The sequence below is a fragment of the Argopecten irradians genome, chromosome 2, assembly GCF_041381155.1.
Source record: "Argopecten irradians isolate NY chromosome 2, Ai_NY, whole genome shotgun sequence".
NCBI classification, from domain to species: domain Eukaryota; kingdom Metazoa; phylum Mollusca; class Bivalvia; order Pectinida; family Pectinidae; genus Argopecten; species Argopecten irradians.
Window position 1 is genome coordinate 65098099 of NC_091135.1, and position 24970 is coordinate 65123068.

Below are 24970 nucleotides of genomic sequence, written 5' to 3' on the forward strand. Positions count from 1 at the left end.
CTGAAACCATTTTCTTCCCTTAACTTTTCTAATGTTTTCTCATCCTCTTTTATTATCTTATCTTTTGTACTTAGAATTTTACCAATTTCCATAGACAACTCCTTTATTTGAATTTTAGTCACTTCCCACCATTCCAATATGTTTGTATATTTATTAATATTAGTAACCCAGGATCTCCAACAGTTTTTGAAAGCTTGTGAAAATAGTGTGTGTTCTAAAACTTTAACACTCATCTTCCAGTTTCCCGGTCCACGCTCTATTTCTTGTGGTAATAATTTAACTAATATCATATTATGGTCACTATATGGACAAAATTTTATACAAGGGTCACTGAAAAGGTGTCGCATCTTAGAAGGAGAGAACATATTGTCAATTCTTGATTCTGAATGACATCTCTTAAATGTAAATTTCTTCTTAATAACATATTGAGAACGCCATATATCCTCAAGATTTTTTTCACTAATCAGGATGCTTAATTCTCTTTGTCCTATATCTTGTTTGTTAAGTGCTGGTTTTCTATCTATGCTATTATTTAGCGTGCAATTAAAATCTCCCACTAAAATACATTCTGATAATTGACCTTTGTTGTCATCTATTATCTTACTTGTTTGTGTGAAAAAATCTTTACGTTCATTACCATGGTTAGGTGCATACACATTGTACAGTTCAAATAGTTTATCTTCAGATTCTATGTTGGCTGATATAATTCTGCCATTACCACATTTGTGTTTTTCTGATACATTTGCTGCAAAAATATTTTTCCATAAGATTGCTACCCCCTTTGATGAATTAGTGCCATTATTCCACATGCTTCCACCCCCCTTAGTTATGTCTTTCCATTGTTTGCTCCATGAAATTTGGTCAGTGTCTGTGCAGTGAGTTTCTTGTAAACATATTATATCTATTTTTTGGCTCTGCAACCAATACATCACTTTTTCTCTTTTCTTATTGTCTCTCAAACCATTTACATTTATACTGCTAATCGTTACATAATTTTTGTTTGCAGATGGCATTATGAATAATGTCTATTATGAGGAACCACTTTTCATTGATTCCCTTACCTGTTAACACTATGTGGAAAAAGTATACACAGAGAAATACTAAATGAACTACAGATATAGGGTAATTTACATTATAGGTTTGTGTTTGCATTAAGAATTTTAAGCTGCAATTTTCTGTGTTTTTTTTGGATAATCTATCCTCTGGTGGAGTGGAATTGTCACTTAACAGACGTGTCTTAAAATTTGGATCGACTGGGGTTTTGGGCCCTTCATCGTTCCTAAGAAATCAACTATTGACATCTCACAGAGGCTAAGAGCCGCACTCATGAAACTTCAGATAAGAGTCTTTCCTAGGCTTGTCATAAAAATATATGATAACTCATAGAGGCTAAGAGCCGCACTCTTGAAACTTATGAGTTTCATATCCTATAACCAAATAATCCAAGAAATAAATAATTAGACAACTCATAGAGGCTAAGAGCCGTACTCTTAAAACATGTGAGTGTCTAATCCTAACTTAAAACGTAACCAATTTAGTCTGGCGCTATTATCCTGCGAGAGCGTAGTGACCGCTCGCTGGTACCGGTGAAACAGAAGTGGCGAGGCCCTGTGCTCACCCCTATTTATAACCTTTGGGCCTCGGCCGAGGCTAGGCCGCCCGCTGATTGGCTGAAAGCCTCGGTTGGCCTGTCTCACACCCGAGACCTTACGCAAAGGAACTATAATATAATCCCTCCGATACTATAAAAATACACATCGTATACAATGCATCTGTACCTAAATCAAATACACAAATCTTCATAAACAATAAAACGATCTAATTATAATAACAGACATTCTTAACAATATTTCTACAACGAATACACTCGAAACGCCGACTACGTCATTTTGACAACAAGTTGTCAGCGACGAACACATGACTGTCAACAACGACATTTACAGCTAAATAAAGTCGTCTAACAATGAAATCGACAGTATCTCAGCGAGATAACTAACACATGGGTTTGTACATTCATTGATTTACATGTAATGTCGATTACTTAATCTTATATCGAACACATTCCACACACTAGTCATGTTTGTGTATTGACGGAAAGATCGAGACCGTGACGTGATGAACTCGTACATTATTTCAATCACTCTCGCATCTTAACAATTAATTCATACAATGCAATAACTCAATGAATAACAATCTTCAGCATTTATATTTCTATGTCCACAGCATAAAACTGCCACGCTACGTCCTAGCGCTATTTATGTCAGAATCTTCAAATATTCTCTACCACACAGTATCGTTTATGTAAACTGGAACACCTCGACCCGATCTCTGATCGGGTATATGCCCAAACTACAGGCCACTAACCTGTTTTGTTACATCTTAAACACTGTATCTTAAATGTAAACTGGAACACCTCGATCCAATACCTGATCGTATATATGCCCAAACCACAGGCCACTAGGCCTATTTTGTTACAATACCATACGAATTTGACGTCATGTGCATAATGCATATTTAAGCATATGAACATACACTTCTATACTATATAAAAAAACGTTATTCAAATGTAAATGCTATTATTGAGAGAGCATCAAACGTGATTTTCCAGTAGGTAACAGGCTTGTGACGAGCCTCTTAGTTAGATTCCTGTATTCTGAACGCCTTGTCAGAAATGGAATTTCTTATTCTACTCATGATTATTTCTTGCTTATACACTGTTGTAACAGTAGAACAAGATATGTACTAATAGAAACTATCAAAACCACATTAAATTGTCATATTTGTATAAATGTAGACAACTAACAACTTGACCGGAAGTCTTGGATGGCACGAAAATGACTTAAAGGAAATGGCCGCCGGATCCGGAAACAATAATGCTCGATAATATCTACTTCAAACAAAAAATATTTAAAAATCGGTTTTATGTCCAACATATATTTTTATGATTTTGATATGTTTGGGTGTTATAAATGGCCTGTATAATAAATTAAAAACATCAAAAAGTGCTTTATCTTTTGAATATAGTGGAAATATATTACCTTCACCTCAATTTTAGCAAGGAGTCGGGCGTTATTATTCTAAAAATGCAATAAATGTCGGAATACATCTTAAAACTGTATGCATACGAGTAACACTCATACATTTATTGACTATATGAAACAAGTTTAAGTAATGGTTATGATAAAGGTAACGAGAAAAAAACGTTTTATTTTTGGTCTTCTGTGATACGGATATCGGGGTCATCGGCCATCTTTATGACGTCATATTGACCACTGATCGCGACCAGGCATTGTTTTTCGGATGCCCACGGTTGTTCTTAACAAAATGGCATATGCCTTGATATTTCTTCACGAAATGCATACGGAAGCCTTTTTTATGCCCTAAGGTACCGGACTATATAATATAACTGTGCTTATTTCATTCCCTAATGAAAATATAGCAAACAGAGTGCTAATGCATGCTCGAATTAAACTTGAGCAGAAATGTTATTACTCCAAAATAAGCATATTACAGCATATCAATCACTTGTTGTAAAGTCGAAACAGGATGTACCGAAAGCATTCAACGAGTAAATGAATGAGTTCTACTCCGCTGAGGACAGATGCACCCACAAACAAACCAATGGTACCGCCAATATCGGACATAAACTGGACATCCTGAAAGAGAGTGAAACGAATTCACGTCATCGATATCCTGTATGTTAAAAATAAGTATTATTTAATATTAAAAAATCACATTGCAAGCTGAAAAAATAACTTTTCCGCTAGAGCAAAATATCAATTTGAAAGAATTTCTATTAGTTATGTATCATATTAAGCTCGGATGTTTGATTCTTCCAAAACTGTAAAGTAACACACTTGATGAAATGAAGACAGGAAGGCATAACGGCATGAACAGACTATTTTAATGAATTTGATAAAAAGACAAAAAGCACATATACTACAGATAGATAGCAATGGATAATGATGAATTCAGGAAAGGACCAAATAATGTTAAAAAGGAATTAAGGAGACCGATAGATAAGAATGTCTATTATGGTTTTATACATCTTTATATAATATTGAAATTTTAACTTATTTATACTTACTCCGTAAGCTGGTGCTTCCTCTATGTGCTCGTAGGATAGCTCCTCGAAGTACAAATCCAGCTTCAAAAAGTTGTTGCGAAGCCTGTAAATGAAATAATTGGTAGGTAATGGGTAAAACAACTAAACTTTTGGCTATATTCGATAAAGTGGTCAAGTAGGTCTTTAGGATTGTACCTGATACACCCATGGCATGATCGTAAACGCCTGATCAACCAACACGGATGTTTTGAATAGTTCATGCACTTATCTTGCACATACACAACGCATACATACTGAATCAACCGTCCTTGACTGAGGTATAAGGATAATGCAGATTGTGGCTAAACTGAAAGTGAAATTTATGTACTAAGCGATAAACTACCTACCTGTCTATATTAAGTGAGCTGTTAATGGGGTCATCGACAAACTCATTACAGTCATATCCGGTCACCATTTTAACCTTCACAGCTTGGTGTTCTTCTGAACACATTAATGGTATCAGCTCCTTTCTCTGTAAAATTATTGGATTGTATGTCAACATTATACAAATATTGATATTTTGGAGGTTAAAAGTCTCTTCCAAGAAAGCAATGCTTTTATATGCCATCTTACCAGGTAGTCGTCGTGAGGCCAGCTGAGACTGGACACGGTAGTAGAGTACTGGGTCTCGCTGTATAAAGATAGAAGTATTATCTTTAATATATAAATTCAGACATTTTAATACTTTCATTGAGTTTAAAAGAATTTGATGTTTAAGTTAAAAGCTAATGCTATTATCACACATTTCTTGAAATATAGTTTTGACCTGCAACTAATGGTTCGTTCGTAGGAAGAAATCCAGAAGTAATCTTTATACTAGAATTGGATCTAAAATGCAGTCTATATGTGCGCAGTTTAACTGGAGGACATGCAACTTCATCTAAGCAAAATTAGGTTTGCTTCATTCCGACCATCTTACCTACAAAGAGATTATAATTGCTTCATTCAGACGATCTTACCTACAAGAACATTAGGATTACTTCATTCCGACCTTCTTACCTACAGGGATATTAGGATTGCTTCATTCCGAGCCTCTTACCTGCATGGAGATTAGAATTGCTTTATCCCGACTATCATATCTGCAAGAAGATTAGGATTGCTTCATACCGACCAGCTTACCTACAAGAAGATTAGGATTGCTTCATTCCGACCAGCTTACCTACAAGAAGATTAGGATTGCTTCATACCGACCATCATACCTACAAGAATATTAGGATTGCTTCATTCCGATCCTCTTACCTGCATGGAGATTAGGATGGCTTCATCCTGACTATCCTACCTGCATGGGGATTAGAATTGCTTCATTTCGACCATCTTACCCACAAGAAGATCAGGATTGCTTCATTCCGACCCTCTTACCTGCATGGAGATTAGAATTGCTTCATTCCAACACTCTTACTTGCATGGAGATCAGGATTTCTTCATTCCGACCTTCTAACCTACATGGAGATTAGGATTTCCTCAATATGACCATCTTACCTACATGGATTGGTACATGGACATGGTAGATCACCATTCAACTGAGCTTCTAGCACCAAAATGGAACATACAGCTGTAAACCAGAAACATAATTACAATTGTAGTTGAGAATAAATGAAAAAAGGAAGATAGGCCTTATAGCTTAATTACAGGTATCTTGTGACATACACAGTAAAGAACACCAGTTGTCTGGACCTTACCAGTGCGATAAGCAGGGAATGTCATTCGTTGTGTGAGTGAACGTTTGTATGTTTTGGGAGGCTGCAGTATAATCGTGTTGTGTCCCCTTGTAATAGTTTGGTTAGGTTTGATTTAATATATTTACGTCCTATAGTGCTACACGACTGAAACATACACGACATAGACAACACCAAGAAGCACACCACACCCGGTCACATACTGACAACGGGCGAACCAGCCGTTCCAATCGCTATATGCTGAGCACTAAGCTGGAGCAGAAGCTACCACCTTTCAGGAGCGAGCGCTAAACCGGATGCCGAATGTGAGGTTGTACCAAGGAAGACGTTAGGAAGAAGAAAGTAAGTTAGTAAGAAGAAACAAAATAAGATCATACCTCCAGAGCCTTGTAATAGCTGGACCTTTTATTATGATATCTCAGTGGAGCACCAAAGAATATGTACAACAGTTTAATATTGTAAAGTGACTTTCATATAAAACCTTCACCTAGTCCTTAAAATGAACACACTTACACTCGATGTTAGGTCCACAGGTTTTGTTGGAGCTGGCGACTGTAGTGGTATCCATGGAGACAAAGCCTGTTATACAGCCACAGATATCTTCTGTTAGAGTGACGAGGCAAACCTGCTCACAAGTCTGTAGGTAACAGGAATTACACCAATACTGTATTTCAGTTCTAAGTCGAAGATAGATATAGTATCTATTAGAATATTAGTGTTCTCAACTCAGTTAATTACATACTGTAAGAGGTTTCATTTCTTAACTTTTGTTTTGTTTTGTTTTTGCTTTTCGTTAAAGTGACAATTCAATGAGGCTAATTCTGTCACTTAACCACGAAGCAAAATATTAACTTAATGTATTGTTCTACATTCCTTATGAAACAGATAACAAGAAATATTGACAAATTCCACGACATTGTTAAGTATTTTGATTGATACCGTTGAAATTCCAATTCGTTGATCAATACGATTAAGCAGGTATAACATGCATGCTGTACCCATACCCGAGCCAAAGTCACGTACATTAAACAAATGCAATACATAACCACTGAGGATTTGGTGGAATTATATTTAGACAAGAACATACACCTATTAACGTAAACACTCTACTGTAAGAGCGATTTGAGTAGTCCTAAACAAAATTTTCTTTACTACACTGGCAAGTGCCAGGGTTCGGTATACAAGACGTCTGACCACAATGTGTAATAGTGGACAACAAGAGAGTTTGAACATTTCACATACATTTCACTTTTCTGGCTTATCACAGTAAAACAAACTAATTTAATTTCCATTGGAACTGGTTTGTTTCCGATATATATGCAAATCTTAATGTAATCTTAGACTGAATTGTCCCTTTAATGTTTATTTGATTGTAACAGGTTTTAATTGTACATAGTTATACGGTTGCCTTCTATCAGTATGTACAAATGAAACCAGCTACATGACTAAATATTTCAAGGAAATACAACTTATGTCGCTTTTGTGAAAAAAAATATCCAAGATTCTTTCAATATTACAGTCTGAAAGTTCTATGAAAAAGTAGGATTCATGAAATGAATTACAGTAAAATGAAATGGTCACCATATATATCAAGTGACCTTTCCGTCATCACGTACCATCCTTGTGTATTCCATACCGTACTTGCGCCTGTATTCCGTCTGTTTCTGACAGTTTCCATGCGGATAACCCAGTCTATCGATTGTTTTCTGAAATAAAATTTAACTGCTCAACATTTGTTTGAAGAAACGAGAGATAACGTAGTATTATAGTGTGTAACGATAATATAGAAACTACAATAATGGTATATAGCTTGGTCGGTATCTCCTCATGTTTTATAGTGTTTACCTCCTTTCGATCGATTGTGAAACAAAAGTCATCATCTAAACTCTCGTTTGTTAAGGAGGTAAACACTATAAAACATGAGGAGATACCGACCAAGCTTTATACCATTATTGTAGTTTCTATATTATCGTTACATTAGTAACATTAGTTTTCACTTTAGCGTATAATTGAAGTTTACAATAACGGTTTATGGTGTTGACATTACTCTTACATATTAACATTGTTTGTAATCAAAGGTTTTGATGTAATATGAATACCTGTTTGAGACTAACAAATGTCCATGTGGGCGCTAACGTAAGTCCTTGTTCCTCAATGAATGGGTATGTTCCCGGCTCGTGAACCAACAGTTTCAGGCCATAGCCACTGCTGTATGGACTAACGTACTCATTTATGTCGAGGTTCAGCATCAATGTCAGGCCTAAATAATTAAAGTTGATAGGAAACATAAATAATAGTTAAAGCAATAACAGCTACTTTTTCTTGATACGGAACTTACCGAAAAATATGCGGGCTTTATGATACAAATTATTGACTTTTACAGAAAGCATGTGAATAGCTCCACTCATGTAAAAGTACTTAAAAAATCCAACAGATATTACTGCTTTTTATCTTAAATTTTACATGTCATTTTTCTTTTTAAATGAAATCCTAAAAGCCTCGCATGTTATTACTATTAAAATGATTTGGCACAACTAGCGATAACAAGGATTGGTAACGGATGTGCCACGGACGAAATAGGATTCGAATAACCAACCATCTGGTCAAGGTGTAAAGGCTCATAACATTTTCAATGGTAAAAATACATTGTAATAAAATGAACCGTTTATCTATGGTAGGTGTGAAATTGAAGCTATTTACCGAAGGCAGGTCCAGGCACTGTCGCCACAAATTGGTCAGTTTGTATCGTGTAACAGTTGCCAAATCTAGCACTTTTAAAGTGCCTAAAAATACTGAAAATGAACAATATTATTTGTTTTTCAAACAAAAGATACTGAAATTGAAATGAAGGCTTCAGTTTGATTAGTAATATTGCTGTCGGGAGTTGTTGATGAAAATTAAAAAAAAAACAACGAATCTCTTATTTTCGTTATAACTTTACCTTTGTAAAAATCTCAGTGACATTTAATTATGTGAATGTTTTGACGATTGTAATAGTTTATTTTCGTTATCATATTCGAGTGAACATACGTTGTACTTTAATTAGTAATCATTGTCCCTCAACATGCCCGCAATAAGATAGTCGTCACCAGTTATAATTTAATAACGACTCTATTGACATACCTGGAATTACATCGCATTCCGTCAATCGAACAGTGAATCAACATATCCTCGATCGAGTGTCCAGTTCTCAAAATGTCATCTCTACAACCACAAATTGTAATGCGAGCTACGTTCACGGCAACGATAGCTGATTTGTTGTTTTTAAATGAGTTAGAATTATACAGATACATATTGTCGTCTGTATATTCATGAGGGCTAATATTGATAAATATTTAACATCGCATCAAAGAGCTTACTTTAAGTAAGATATATTTCTGTCAGATACCATATCGCCACATGTGAATAATATATCGATAGAACATATGTATAGTTACTAAAGATAATTTCGAACATAATGAAACAGTGTTACATATTTCATTGATCAATTAGCGGTCGTTTAAATGTAAAACATTAAAACATTACAGAAAGGTTTCACTTATAAACTAACATAGCCATTTCATTGATTGCTTGTGTGACTAGCATATTCCGGATTTGTAAATGGTTGGTTGGTATGCTCTTAGCTAGATCCCATTGTTCTTTATGCACACCATATTCCTCAAACTTTTTCAGGAAGGCAAATTCCGGGTTACTTTTGTCAACGACCGAACGCTCCTGTATTGCACTTTCTCGCATCTGCAATAGAATCACAATTTACCTTCATTGAGAAATAATTGAAAAAAACCCAATATCTGTTGGCCTGGAAAAAAAATTAAATAAAAACAAAGAAGCAACGGTTGCCGAGTGGTTAATGTGTCCCGAACTTCTTCAGCTCACCCTCCGCCACTTGAGTGCAAATTAAAAACTTACTTTTGGCAATATACTGACCGTAGGTCAACGGGTTTCTCCGGGTACTATGACTTTTATCTTACTCAAAAAACCTGATACGTCCAAAGACCCATTGATTATCCCTTGCAATCTTCATAATTTGATTTTAAAGTTGAAACCGACAAAACGACGAAAATAGGAGTTACACAAAAAGTAGTTTTGGTATTTTTTTTATTGGGAGGCAGTAGTGGAGGATTTCGCCTTACAAACAATATTAAATCAGAGTTGCATAAAAAAAATTCTTACTTTTGATTCAATCTTATAAACATTATTTTCTTGAAATTATAAATCAATTTAATCCCTAGGAAACAATGCCGTCGTTGTATCAGTCAACCTGAAGCGATATTTTCTTGTTGGGTTCAATAAGTATATTTAAGATAATGAAATTGCTCGTTACAGGCAATATCGAACAATTATTATATAGACCAGGGTTTATTGTGACGTCATAATACGGACACGTCATAGCTTTTATAGATGGAATCCGCAGAACGAAATAGTTTCTGTTGTAGAAATTTTCAAAATGTAGCTTTGCGATCCATATAAGCTTAAAAGGACTTCGGCTGGAGTGGATGCCGACATGTGTAAAAACTATACGGCTAACGTTCCTTTTTATCGAATACACTAGCCTCATTTATTTATATAAATTAAATGCTATAGCGACCAATTTGGACCTGATTTTTAGTGATAATAATATTAATTACTACTTAATAATTGTTTTGAAGTTAGGAAATTAACAGGGGGGGGGGGAGGTGAAAAACCAAAAAAAACTTCGTACTTTTTATTATGGACTCAAAACTCTGAATTTTAATTTTAGCACAGCGCGCTAAAAATGAATTAAGAATGAAAAAAATAAGAATTTGATAATGCATGCTTACCTCAAGCTCTGGAACTCTCATGTAAAACTCTAAGATGCCGATGGAACTATCGTCAAGTTGAGTGTTTTTTAATGGATTAATATTGCAGAAAGAAACGACAGGAAATGTTAGTGCTCCATACTTCAAATTTATCGATGTCTGCTTTGGTCGCGAAACAAACATTGATGACAATTTGAAAATCTGAAAACAAAGGCCTGTATATGTCAGCAAACACAAACTAATCCAGAGAACCTTTTTGTAAGCCTGGTTTGCGGAGACAATGTGAGCTACTCCGTGTACTGTTGTGTTCATGGCTAGATCTCTTAGAACCTCTTTAAATTTGGCCCTCCTTTTCTCCACAGCTTTGTCGCTGACAGACTCCTATACAGAAAACGAAATGGACTTACTGTTAATTGATAAGCTGAAATACAGCGGAAGATAATTGTATTTACCCGATATTTATCAATTAGTAATTGCTGATCTTGTTTGCATGTAAAATAATCATTTCTAATTGTTACTCTTTTTTATTTCATGTGAAAATATGAAACGTTGAATGGAAAGGTGACACACACAATGGTGTTGAAAAAAGCAAAATTACTTAGTATAGTTTGTATATATTGTACTTACCTCAATCTCTTGGGCTTCTTCCAGCTCCATTAGTTCGTCTTGTAGCTATTACGTGTCACAAGGTTAAGAAAACCTTAAAAAAGAAATCACATGTTTCACATGGTCACATTTTAATGAGTAGGATCAACCTTCTAGTATCTCTAATAATCGGTCGGTGAGAATAAATTATACAGTTTACAAAGGATCCAAAATAATCTTCTGTTTGGTGGAATCTAAAAACAGCAGCTTTCTTTAAACGTATAAGTATACACTAAATAATTCCTAACGCAATGGGCGTACTTATTGTATCGTAATCATCCACGAATAAAAGTTCTGAAATCAAAATTCCAATGGAGAGATGGGATGTTATAGATATCAATATATCTCACACATCTAACTTTAAATAACAATATCAACAAATGGTACATGATATTAACTCAAAAATCACATAGGTCTAATTGAAAGACAAACAGAAAAAAAATCTTAATTTGACGAAACGACAGTAATGTTAACAGGACACTGTAAAGAAAAGATAGTTGAATAATGTATGCCATTAAGAAACTAGTTTTACTTACCCCACACACAAACCAGATCATTTGCACACTTGTAGTATGTTCTGCTGTGACTTAAAGTCAACCAACGTTTCACTGATACTATTGGCAGTTATGGTTTATTAAACAGGGCCCAGAACGAATAATGCTGGAATGTGGATTATTACCATCACACATTATCAAGGTATCCCATGTGATTGTCCCCAGTGTAATTAAAGCTGTGTAATATGCCATTATTAAAGTAGCTTACTTTGATGAAATAGAGTGTTCTAGACAGTATCTGTGTCAAATCTGGTGTTTTTTTAGCTTTGATCACAATGACGCGTTTACAGTTACTATCTCTGATCAAAGCTCGATATATCTGGTGCCAAAAACAATTGATCTATACTCAAGCGCTTTAGCTTTATTTTGCCAGGGTTTATGTTTCACTATATTTGCGATCTATTTCAAAGCGCGAATTCAACCCCCCCCCCCCCCTCCAGTGAAATTTAGAACTGCAGACTATTTCAGTATAAATATATAATGAGCATACATGAGCCAAAACGCCCAATTATTTTGCTGCATATGTAAACATGACGATATTTCTTTTTGAAAATTCACGATTTAGCTTTAGATATTTAATATCCTTTTTTGATACCGGTGTAGCGCGAATAAGCGAAATGACACGCTTAAAAATGAGAACAATTATACGACTGCTTTTTCAAGAATGTACCAATATAGCACACCCCATGAAGAAGAATATACCAACAACTCACCCCACGAAGAAGAATGTACCAACAGCACACCCCATGAAGAAGAATGTACCAACAACACACCCCATGAAGAAGAATGTACCACCAGCACACTCCACAAAAATGATGTTCCAACAACACAGCCCATGAAGAAGAATGTACCAACAGCACACCCCTTGAACAAGAATGTACCAACTGCACACTCCACGAAGAAGAATGTACCAACAACACACCCCATCAAGAAGAATGTATCAACGGCGCACTCCACAAAAATGATGTTCCAACAACACACCCCATGAAGAAGAATGTACCAACAGCACACTCCATAAAGAAGAATGTACCAACAGCACATCCCATGAAGAATGTTTGGTTTGTTTTAGTTTTACGTCCTATTAACAGCCAGGGTCATGTAAGGACGTGCCAGGTTTGTTGGTGGAGGAAAGCCGGAGTACCCGGAGAAAAACCACAGGCCAGCGGTCAGTACCTGGCAACTGCCCCACATGGGATTCGAACCCGCATCCCAGAGGTGGAGGGCTTGTGGTAATATGTCGGGACATCTTAACCACTCGGCCACCGCGGCCCCATGAAGAATGTACCAACAACACACTCCATGAAGAATTATGTACTAATAGCACACCCCATGAAGAAGAATGTACCAATAGCACACTCCATGAAGAAGAATGTACTAATAGCACACCCCATGAAGAATGTATAACATCACGTCCAATGAAGAATGCACCAACAGCACACCCCAAGAAGAAGAATGTACCAACAGCACACTCCACGAAGAATAATGTACTAATAGCACACCCCATGAAGAAGAATGTACCAACAGCACACTCCATGAAGAAGAATGTACTAATAGCACACCCCATGAAGAAGAATGTACCAACAGCACACTCCATGAAGAAGAATGTACTTATAGCACACCTCATGAAGAAGAATGTACCAACAGCACACTCCACGAAGAAGAATGTACTAATAGCACACCCCATGAAGAAGAATGTACCAACAGCACACTCCATGAAGAATTATGTACTAATAGCACACCCCATGAAGAAGAATGTACCAACAGCACACTCCACGAAGAAGAATGTACTAATAGCACACCCCATGAAGAATGTATAACAGCACATCCAAAGAAGAATGCACCAACAGCACACCCCAAGAAGAAGAATGTACCAACAGCACACCCATGAAGAAGAATATGCCAACAGCACAGCCCCACGAAGAAAAATGTACCAACAACAAACCCCATGAAGAAAAATATACCAACAACACAGCCCCACGCGGGAAGAATGTACCAACAGCACATCACATGAAAAATGTACCAACAGCAAACCCCATGAAGAAGAATGTACCAACAGCACATCCAATGAAGAATGTACCAACAGCAGAGCCCCACGAAGAAAAATGTACCAACAACACACCCCATGAAGAAACATGTGCCAACAACACACCCCATGAAGAAAAATGTTCGAACAACACATCCAATGAAGAATATACCAACACCACAGCCCCACGAAGAAGAATGTACCAACAGCACACCCCATGAAGAAGAATGTACCAACAGCACACTCCATGAAGAAGAATGTACCAACAGCACACCCCATGAAAAAGAATGTACTAATAGCACACCCCATGAAGAAGAATGGACCTACAGTACACCCAATGAAGAAGAATGTACTAATAGCACACCCCATGAAGAATGTACCAACAGCACACCCCATGAAGAAGAATATACCAGCAGCACACCCAATGAAGAAGAATGTACAACAGCACACTCCATGAAGAAGAATATACCAACAGCACATCCCATGAAGAATTTACCAACAGCACAGCCCCACGAAGAAGAATGTACCAAAAGCACACCCCATTTAGAAGAATGTACCAACACCACAGCCCCACGAAGAAGAATGTACCAACAGCACACCCCATGAAGGAGAATGTACCAACAGCACACCCCATGAAGAAGAATGTACCAACAGCACGTCCAATGAAGAAGAATGTACCAACAGCACACCCCATGAAGAAGAATGTACCAACAGCACAGCCCCACGAAGAAGAATGTACCAACAGTACACTCCATGAAGAAGAATGTGCCAACAGCACATCCAATGAAGAAAAATATACCAACAGCACATCCCTTGAAGAATGTACCAACAGCACAAGTCTTTACATGTTACAGAGGTAGCTCCCTTGCGGATAGGTATCGGTTGTCACGTCATTATGTTGTGAGCGCAATTCACGTCAATTTTTCCGAAAAAGCTTGACGTTACGCTAGTAAAAACATGACGTCAGAATCAATACTTACCTACAAGTTCATATAACTCTGTAATATGCAAATACAGAATACCGGTGCCAAAACTTACGACCATGTTTTATCACAAAACCAAAACACTTAAAACTACCTAAAACAAAATAAACATGTTCATCCGAACTACTTAAAATACCAATTATGTTAACCTGAAGTTTCTACTGAATATAATCGAAATGGATTATACAAAGGTTAAAAGTATTCTCCTAAGACTTCAGTGATAACCAATCGTAAATGATGTAGAAGATATAGATAAAAAGGTGCCTAATGCCTCAAACTCAAACATGATGTTAACAACATAGATGGACGGGAGTGATTTAACTTTAAGAAATTAAAATTAAATTTAAGAAAGTAATTCTGAAAATTTCCATCTTGAATTCAGTATTGTATAACATCAATTAAAAATATTGAAAATAAACTAATAAAGTATCATGTTATGAATGAATTCAATATTTTCATCAGAATGAAATTTTTGAGACAAAACACACACATTCAGAAAATATTTGAATGTGGTTAGGAAATATATGAAAATGTCTGATTGCTGTGACATCTAAAAAATGATATATGTTTTATCGTTGTGCCCATAGAGAATGTCAAGTACAATTGATGTCGATAATTCACTCATTTCTGTGTTTGATAAATGTTTTTCGTTGGCTTTATTAGTGAATCGTTTAATTGTTAATCTGTAAGGGGAATCATTTGCGTCATAGTCCCTGATTAATATACCATTGCTGCCACCGGACACTCACTGAAAATGTCAGTCGAATCAACCTTTCCGACGTGTCAGAAAACACGTGGTTAAAGGATGATGTGTTATGTACGTGATCTTTGTTAACATATATGTATGTTTTTCAATGTTGCAATATTATTGTTTGAACTGAATTAATATTACTTTAATTGTTTTCATTTTAATAGCCTGACCCCTCGCCGAAACATACAAGAATATAAAAAATATGGTAGTTTCTGCTTCTGCTTAATGCTTCGTTAGCTTCGTTAAAAGGCTACATAGAACAACATATGGAGAAGAATAGCTCGGGACTCCCAATACTTGTGTAAAAAACAACTATGATATTCTATATCAGAGATGTTTTGTGAAAAATATATATTCTATACAACCTTCGAACTGTTGATACATTTTTTTCGATACATTTGTATATCTAAATACATGACAATTTAACTTCGTCATTCCTAAGGGATTATCCCTTTTGGACAGTTGATACATGATTTACTTTTTACGGGGTATTCACTATCAAATGAAAATATCGGAGACATAATCTCAACTTCATTTTATATTTGATTTACGAAAATGAAATAATTGATATGTTTTAGATCATCACAATTTGTTTTGTCCTTTTGAATCCATGTCCATCTGCCTCTTGTTAGATTGACACTACTTTTTGGTAAGCCTGTTCACAGCGTATTTGATTACTTCTACGATTACTTGTACGACCTCCACCAGACTCAGTACAGACGCCCCGACAAACAGTCCCGTCGCTCCACCGATATCAGACAGATATTGATATACCTGAAAGATAATACACAAACTTTATAATGAAAGCAATAACCAAACCAAAAAAAAATTGCAAAAAATATAAATAAACATAACGTTGTCATGGGAATACAAGGGAATTGATATTAGGTGTTCTAAAAAACAAAGGTGTTCAAATTTATAGGATTTGTTAATAAACTATTGACATATGGATGGCCTTTTCTGAGAATACAGTCTTGTTCAAGTCTCGTTAAGACCTTGATCAAACGGCTTTTGAGACATTCAAAAGAGTTTTTGTCAATATTTGTTGCGAGTTGACATATAATGATTGATGACACTACCAGACTAAAGCTTTTACATGTTCTAGGTAAGAATTTTATTTGGTAAATAGATACAACACTAATGTACTACAGTTTCCCAAAACACTGTATAAAGGGAAGACCGTACTTAAAAGACCCTAGCTTTTACTAGGCTGTAGAACCCAACCAACAACCAAACCAGGTAAGCCATTGTGCAACTTGTATTCGGTAAAGCAAAACATAAATATTCAGAACGACGACATTTAAGATATCTAACACTATCACACCGTAAAGCTCACATCGTACGCATCAGCCTCCTCGACATGCTCGTAATTCAGATCTTCAAAATAAACGTCCAATTTCACGAAGTTGTCCTCAAAGCTAGAATAAGAATAAAATTTAAAATTTCTAAGAGTATTAATTTCAAACGTGGAGTATTCAGATGAGTCCATCGCTGAACACCTTTTCCGGGGTCTGGTAATTAGTATCATCATGCTGTAAAACCATATATTAAGGGGTTAAATATAAGGCCTGATTCAGAAAAAGGAAGGTTCCTTCAGTTAATTTTTGTCAACATATAATGAAAAATGAAAAAACTAAATCTTAAGTTGTAACCATTGAATTAAAGCAAATAATATTTCGAACTTTTATGGAAAAAAGGGAAAAGAAGAAAAAGGACAGAAATCTTTTCCAATGAAATCTATGAATGAGTACCCCTTTATGATAAGGGTGTCACTATATAGCTGTCAAAATAGATTACCAAACTAGAAATACTGTGCATATACTTACGGGCGGACGGCTGCCTCGGGTAGATCATCCCGGAGAAGGAAGTCATCACATGTGTATCCGGTTATATGTAAAACTTTCTGTGCTCGCTCTGTATCTTCACATATCAAAGGTATGATTTCTTGGATCTATCAAAGAAATTGTATATTATACAGTGATAGGGGGATTTATATTGTAGAGATATGAAAAGTCGTAAAAAAAAAGTTAAAAAAAGTTCTTCTATTAAACCAATTATAGGATGCGATCCTCATTTCTTACCAGATATTTCTGTCGAGGCCAACTATGACTTGATATTGTCTTGGTGTATACATTTTCCCTGTGAATAAGATAATTCTCATCATTACATTTTACCGATATTTTCTTGGTGTATACATATTCCCTGTGAATAAGATAATTCTGATCATTACTTTGAACAACATTTATACCGAGGGAATGTAACCCTCATATTTGGTATTATCAAGTTTACGTTCGGTTAAAGTTTTATGGTCTATCACTTTCGCTCTTTTTGGCATAGTGAAAACTGTTTAAGCATTATACTATTTTTTCTCCGTCTGTCTGAGGTTTAAACTTCCTGTTTTACTACTTTTTATAAAGTTGCAGCATTGGAAGTATTTTTTTAATTATAAAAGTGAAAAATCTTTTCACGTGAAAAATAGGCTCGAAAGATGCCGAATCATTTCGAACTCTTCCGAACATCGTCGTGACAATCTCGAAGTAACACGAGAGTTGTGAAACCAAGAAAAAATGTCAAATTTTTTTCATTAAAACATGTGGTTGACCTCAGCAGACTGGATCTACAAAGAAAATAATTCTCGCACATTACAATATTTGATACACACAATATTTAACGGCAATGTGTGAATTAGATGTTTCAAATACTCACTCTGTGGACATATACCAGCATGATTTGCTCATATCAGCCAAAGGAAAAACGTAAACAAACACATGAAGGCGCTTTATTTAAAACCAGGAATATATGCTCCCTATATTTCATCTCTCTTTTAGGCCGACATTGCTTTTGGAGAGTTAAATCATTAATTTGCATGTCCATATCCAAATAGCAAGTGTTTAAGTTACATATCGTTACAGTGAAATTAGCATGAGATATAACTTTAATATTAGTCAATTTTTGGTAAATGACAAAAGTAGAAATCTCACCGCGAACTTGATGTAAAAATTATGCAAATTAATTCCATTGACATTCATAAAAAGATTATTAGACCAACTTATTTCGGAATAGATAGGAAACAATACGTACAGACAAGGGTTGGTACAAGGACAATGTAGATCGCCTTTCACCTGGGCCTGTCTGACGAGAATTGCACACGGAACTACAAGATAAAGAATTAGCAATTTGATCTAATCAATATTTTAATTGATGAATGATTGATGATTGTATCTGCAGAACGTTTCTTCAACATTGATCACAATACATTTTTTTAAACGGCAAACTTCATTTTGACAACTCGAAACATTAACATTCACAAATGCTTTCAGTTAAATGCATTATCATTAATAGTTCAATATCATAATACGACAGTGAATTTTAACTTTGCAATGAGCAAATAACTTGATAAAGGGACTTGTGTTCAGGTTGATATGTATCACACACTATCCAGATATCAAACCCACTGTCTAAGGTCGCGCAGACTTTAGAATTACTGGTGATAATGGAGGCATCTATAGATACAATCGTTGGAATACAGCCACATATATCCTCAGTGAGGGTCACCTGACAAAGCTGCTCACACGCCTAAACAAAACAACTGCATTAGTATCACATGGAATAGCAAATGAAGCACGTAGCCTTTGTTACTGGAACTCCCTAACTATCACATCAGATGAAACGCATAAATGGAATAGTAGAGGACAAATGAACACGTAGACTTTGTTACTGGGACTCCCTAACTATAGATGCTATCACATCAGATGAAACGCATAGCTGATGGAATAGTAGAGGACAAATGAAGCACGTAGCCTTTGTTACTGGGACTCCCTGTCTCTAGACGGATATTTAATCGTTTGAGTTTATGCTCGCTGATTATCAGCCAGGTCCTGTCCCATCAACGTTGTTGTGACCAGTCTCTTAAACGGCGGCGCATTGAAGTACAAATCATGACCAGTAAAATAAATAGATCGACTCACTGATCCAAGATAAGGTTTCATGATATTGAATTATGATAATAACAAAAAAGAGAATAGTTTTACCTGTATTGACCTAACTCTTTATGAACAATGATACCCTTATACCCTTACTTTTCTGCTATTTTTTAATGATTTTATTCGCTAATTTTTTTTGTTTAATTGACTTTAAATTTGCTTTTGGATAAACGTTTTTTATTGAAATAACATTCTAGAATCCTACCATTTTTGAATATTCAATTCCGTATCGGTCGACATAGTCATTATGATATTCACAGTTTCCATGAGGAGGAGTAAGCCGTTGGATTTCTATCTGCAAGCGTAAACATATAGGTTACAATTAGTATCTGTGTCACGAAGTAGGAAATCGATTCAAGTACTGCATTGATTATGGCAATGTTTATTTCAAGTTAAATGAAAATCTAAGTCACCTCAAAGTTAGTGTCTCACCCGATTTAAGCCGATGGATGTCCGGCCCGGTCCAACGTTCACCCCGTGCTCCTCCACAAAAGGATACGAGCCTGGTTCGTGAATCACGAGTTTCATTCCATTGCCACTGCTAGACGGACTGACGTATTCGTAAGTCTCCAGATCCAATATCATTGAGAGACCTGTTGGTTTCATATAACACAATAAGTTTGCTTCTAAATAGTTAAAGGGACAATTCACTCAGGCTAATTTTTTTACATAACCAAGAAGCAAAATATGGCATAAATGTATTGTTCTACATTTCTTATGAAACATATAACACATTAATACATCACGTGACAGAATGCTGGATTCTGATTGGCTACACAGATGGATACTATTTGCAATAGTGCCCGGGCAAGCGGCGCAAACTTGAACGTGAATGTGTTGTGACGTCACCATTACATGACGTCATTATAACGTTGCGCTTCGACCAAGACGTCAAAACGGCGGACAGGCTGTTGTGTGCGGGGATGAAAGCAAACGTTGCTTTTCTACAGAAGACAGTTCACTCATGTTCAATATTAATCTACTTTCCCGTTTTTTCTACTAATCCCGTTTTATAGAAACACAGATTTCTGCAACAATTCATATGTTGTACTTTTAATGTAACAACGTGGTGTGGAAATGGAGATAGCGTTGCGAGGTGTCGCTTGACGTGCTCTGTTACGATGACATGAAAACGGGTCTCATGTGAGGGTGATGTACTAAACCCATTATGGCCTGTTTGAGAGGGCACTATTGCCTCATAGTATTGTCGAGGGATAGGATAGTGTATCATCCTCCCTATCACCATTGACCCTCCTATCAATGTCCAGTTGAGAATACACATCTCAGGGTTCTCAGCCAATGAACATGTTCCTAACATCATATCCGTGGACGATATATAATGGTCCAGATAATGGTTGGACAGTAGTTGTTTTTATATTTGTCTTCTTATATCTAAATCAATCAATGTCTCAGGGTATATTTAGTTTATAGCTATTTAATGAATGCCATGTATACCGTACGGCGGTCCAGGTACTGTGGTGACCAGATCGTCTGTCTTTAGTGTGTAACAGTTTCCATACCGGGTATTAGTGATGGGTGTAAATAAACTGTAAAACAAATAAATGTTCCCTAAATCATTAATATATGTGTTACATTATACTTAAGTCTATAATATTTTTCGTGACGTATCAACTGCAGAGTTTAGTCTATTAAAAGTTTTTGGTTTATAATAACTTAAGACGTCAAAGGACGAAAATGATATTATTTCCGGTATTTATTTGTTGTTGTTTACACAAATCATGTATTGGAGTTAAATAATATGTTTTCAAGTTTCTGCTTGAAAGTCATAGGTCTATGATTTTCGATTCACAAAAGATTCGAAAATGTGCGTGACTGTGACAAACTTAAACAATTGATAAAGAATAACCCAATGTGATGCCCATTCATTTGAAAGAAAAGAAAACCAAAAAACAAGTAGCAAACTTTAGCAAAAATATACATGCTACAGACATTCATGCAGTTTGCAATTTCAAAGTTAGACGTAGAAAATGCGAATAGATATCATTACTATGTATTTCTTTGTATTTTAGCATTGATCTGTAAAATATCAGTGTATAAATGTGATATTGGATGCAATGGGTGTTAAATAAATGAAATAAACAACATTTCGCCCATTTATACAAATACGGTGAATATTAATGTTTACGTCTTAATGGAAATTTTAAATACATGTACATCCTCTCTCGTCTTTAAACTATACATTCTTATTTTTGAGAAGTTAAAAAGAAATATTAACATAACAAATATGATCAAACCTTGAGTTGCATATCATGCTGTTGAAAGAACAGTGGAGTAGCATATCATCAATGCTATGGCCGACTCTCTCAACGACACTCCTGTCAAAATAAATAACAAAATGGTATTACTGACTCTCTAATCAACACTCCTGTTAAAATAAAAAACAAAATAGTATTACTGACTCTCTCAACAACACTCCTGTCAAAATAAAAACAAAATAATATTACTGACTCTCTCAACGACACTCCTGTCCAAATAAAAAACAAAATAGTATTACTGAATCTCTCAACAACACTCCTATCAAAATAAAAAACAAAAAATTAATTACTGACTCCCTCAACGACACTCCTGTCAAAATAAAAAAACAAAATATTATTACTGACTCTCTCAACGATACTCCTGTCCAAATAAAAAAAAGAATAGTATTACTGACTGTCTCAAAAACACTCCTGTCAAAATAAAAAAAAAAAAAAAAATAATATTACTGACTCTCTCAACAACACTCCTGTCAAAATAAAAAAAAAACCAAAATAATATTACTGACTCTCTCAACAACACTCATGTCAAAATAAAAAACAAAATAATATTACTGACTCTCTCAACGACACTCTTGTCCAAATAAAAAACAAAATAAAACTACTGACTCTCTCAAAGACACTCCTGTCAAAATAAAAAACCAAAATAATATTACTGACTCTCTCAACAACACTCATGTCAAAATAAAAAACAAAATAATATTACTGACTCTCTCAAAGACACTCTTGTCCAAATAGAAAAACAAAATAGTATTACTGAATCTCTCAACAACTCTTGTGTCAAAATAAAAAAAAATAAAATAAAACTACTGACTCTCTCAAAAACACTCCTGTCAAAATAAAAAAACAAAATAATATTACTGACCCTCTCAAAAACACTCCTGTCAAAATAAAAAACAAAATATTATTACTGACTCTCTCAACAACGCTCCTGTCAAAATAAAAAAAAATAAAACTACTGACTCTCTCAAAAACACTCCTGTCAAAATAAAAAAAACAAAATAATATTACTGACTCTCTCATCAACACTCCTGTCAAAATAATAAAAAAAAACAAAATAAAACTACTGACTCTCTCAACGACACTCCTGTACAAATAAAAACAAAATAGTATTACTGACTCTTTCAACAACACTCCTGTCAAAATAAAAAACAAAATAGTATTACTGACTCTTTCAACGACACTACTGTACAAATAAAAACGAAACAGTTTTACTGACTCTCTCATCAACACTCATGTCAAAATAAATAAACAAAATAGTATTACTAACTCTGTCAACGACACTCCTGTCAAAATAAAAAAACAAAATAGTATTACTGACTCTCTCAAAAACACTCCTGTCAAAATAAAAAACAAAATAGTATTACTGACTCTCTCAACAACATTCATGTCCAAATAAAAACAAAGTAGTATTACTGAATCTCTCAACGACACCCCTGTCCAAACAAAAACAAAATGGTTTTACTGACTCTCTCAACGACACTCCTATCCAAATAAAAAAAAATATTTTTCTGAATCTCTCAACGACAGTCCTGTCCAAATAGGGAACAAAATAGATTTACTGACTCTCTCAACGACAATCCTGTCCAAATAAAAACAAAATTGTTTTACTAAATTTCTCAACGACATTCATGTCCAAATAAAAACGAAATAGTATAACTGAATCTCTCAACGACACTCATGTTTAAGAAAACGAAATTGTATTATTGACTCTCTCAACGACACTCCTGTCCAAATAAAAACAAAGTAGTATTACTGAATCTCTCAACAGCACTCATGTCCAAAATAGAAACAAAATAGTATTACTGAATCTCTATACGACACTCCTGTTTAATTAAAACCAATATGGTTTCATTGACTCTCTCAACGAAACTCCTGCCTAAATTAAAACAAAGTAGTATTACTGAATCTTTCAACGACACCCCTATCCAAATAAAAACAAAATAGTTTTACTGACTCTCTCAACGACACTCCTATCCAAATAAAAACAAAATTGTTTTACTGAATTTCTCAACGACATTCATGTCCAGATAAAAACGAAATAGTATAACTGAATCTCTCAACGACACTCATGTCCAAAATAGAAAGAAAATAGTATTACTAAATCTCTCAACGACACTCATGTTTAAGGAAACGAAATAATATTATTGGCTCTCTCAACGACACTCCTATCCAAATAAAAATACAAAATAGTATTACTTACTCTCTCAACGACATTCCTGTCAAAATAAAAAAACAAAATAGTATTACTGACTCTCTCAACAACACTCCTGTCAAAATAAAAACAAAATAGTATTACTGAATCTCTCAACAACACTCCTGTTAAAATAAAAAACGAATTAGTATTACTGAATCTCTCAACAACACTCCTGTCAAAATAAAAACGAAATAATATTACTGACTCTCTCAACGACACTACTGTCCAAATAGAAAAACAAAATAGTATTACTGACTCTCTCAACAACATTTCTGTCCAAATAAAAAAAACAAAATAGTATTACTGACTCTCTCAAAAACACTCCTGTCAAAATAAAAAACAAAATAGTTTTACTCTCTCTCTCAACGACACTCCTGTACAAATAAAAACAAAATAGTTTTACTGACTCTTTCAACGACACTCCTGTCCAAATAAAAAACAAAATAGTTTTACTGACTCTCTCAACGACCCTGGTGTACAATTAAAAAAATAGTATTACTGAATCTCTCAATTATACTCCTGTACAAATAAAAAATAGTATTACTGAATCTCTCAACGACAATCCTGTACGAATAAAAAAAGTTTAACTGACTCTCTCAACGCCACTCATGTCCAAATAAAAACAAAATAGTATTACTGACTCTCTCAACGACACTCATGTCTAAATAAAAAACAAAATAGTTTAACTGAATATCTCAACAACATTTCTGTCCAAATTAAAACAAAACAGTTTTACTGACTCTCTCAACGACACTCCTGTCAAAATAAAAACAAGATAGTTTTACTGACTCTCTCAACGACACTCCTGTCAAAATAAAAACGAAATAGTTTTACTGACTCTCTCAACGACACTCCTGTCAAAATAAAAACGAAATAGTTTTACTGACTCTCTCTCAACGACACTCCTGTCACAATAAAAACGAAATAGTTTTACTGACTCTCTCAACGACACTCCTGTCAAAATAAAAACGAAATAGTTTTACTGACTCTCTCAACGAC

General features: G+C 35.1%; 2 protein-coding genes across 2 annotated transcripts in view; both read right to left on the reverse strand.

Moving 5' to 3' along the window:
• Positions 1 to 1273: 1273 nt before the first annotated feature.
• Positions 1274 to 9103, reverse strand: LOC138316230 (acid-sensing ion channel 1A-like). The gene is made up of 10 exons (XM_069257832.1): positions 8905 to 9103; positions 8482 to 8573; positions 7881 to 8041; positions 7398 to 7487; positions 6295 to 6418; positions 5585 to 5657; positions 4679 to 4736; positions 4453 to 4577; positions 4088 to 4169; positions 1274 to 3656 (listed from the first exon to the last, which is right to left on the reverse strand). Exons 1-10 carry the CDS (start codon positions 9072 to 9074, stop codon positions 3522 to 3524), a joined length of 1110 nt encoding a protein of 369 aa, XP_069113933.1. The 5' UTR covers positions 9075 to 9103; the 3' UTR covers positions 1274 to 3521.
• Positions 9104 to 15352: 6249 nt separating this feature from the next.
• The window catches only part of LOC138316232 (FMRFamide-activated amiloride-sensitive sodium channel-like), a 54038-nt gene continuing 44420 nt past the window's right edge, over positions 15353 to 24970 (reverse strand). Inside the window, exons 7-16 of the mRNA XM_069257833.1 lie at positions 21757 to 21837; positions 20957 to 21048; positions 19934 to 20094; positions 19707 to 19796; positions 18974 to 19094; positions 18600 to 18672; positions 17600 to 17657; positions 17345 to 17469; positions 16855 to 16936; positions 15353 to 16292 (exon numbers count right to left, since the gene is read on the reverse strand). Of these exons, the coding sequence (XP_069113934.1) occupies positions 16158 to 16292; positions 16855 to 16936; positions 17345 to 17469; positions 17600 to 17657; positions 18600 to 18672; positions 18974 to 19094; positions 19707 to 19796; positions 19934 to 20094; positions 20957 to 21048; positions 21757 to 21837 (1018 nt within the window). The 3' untranslated portion in view covers positions 15353 to 16157. The remainder of the gene's footprint in view (positions 16293 to 16854; positions 16937 to 17344; positions 17470 to 17599; positions 17658 to 18599; positions 18673 to 18973; positions 19095 to 19706; positions 19797 to 19933; positions 20095 to 20956; positions 21049 to 21756; positions 21838 to 24970) is intronic.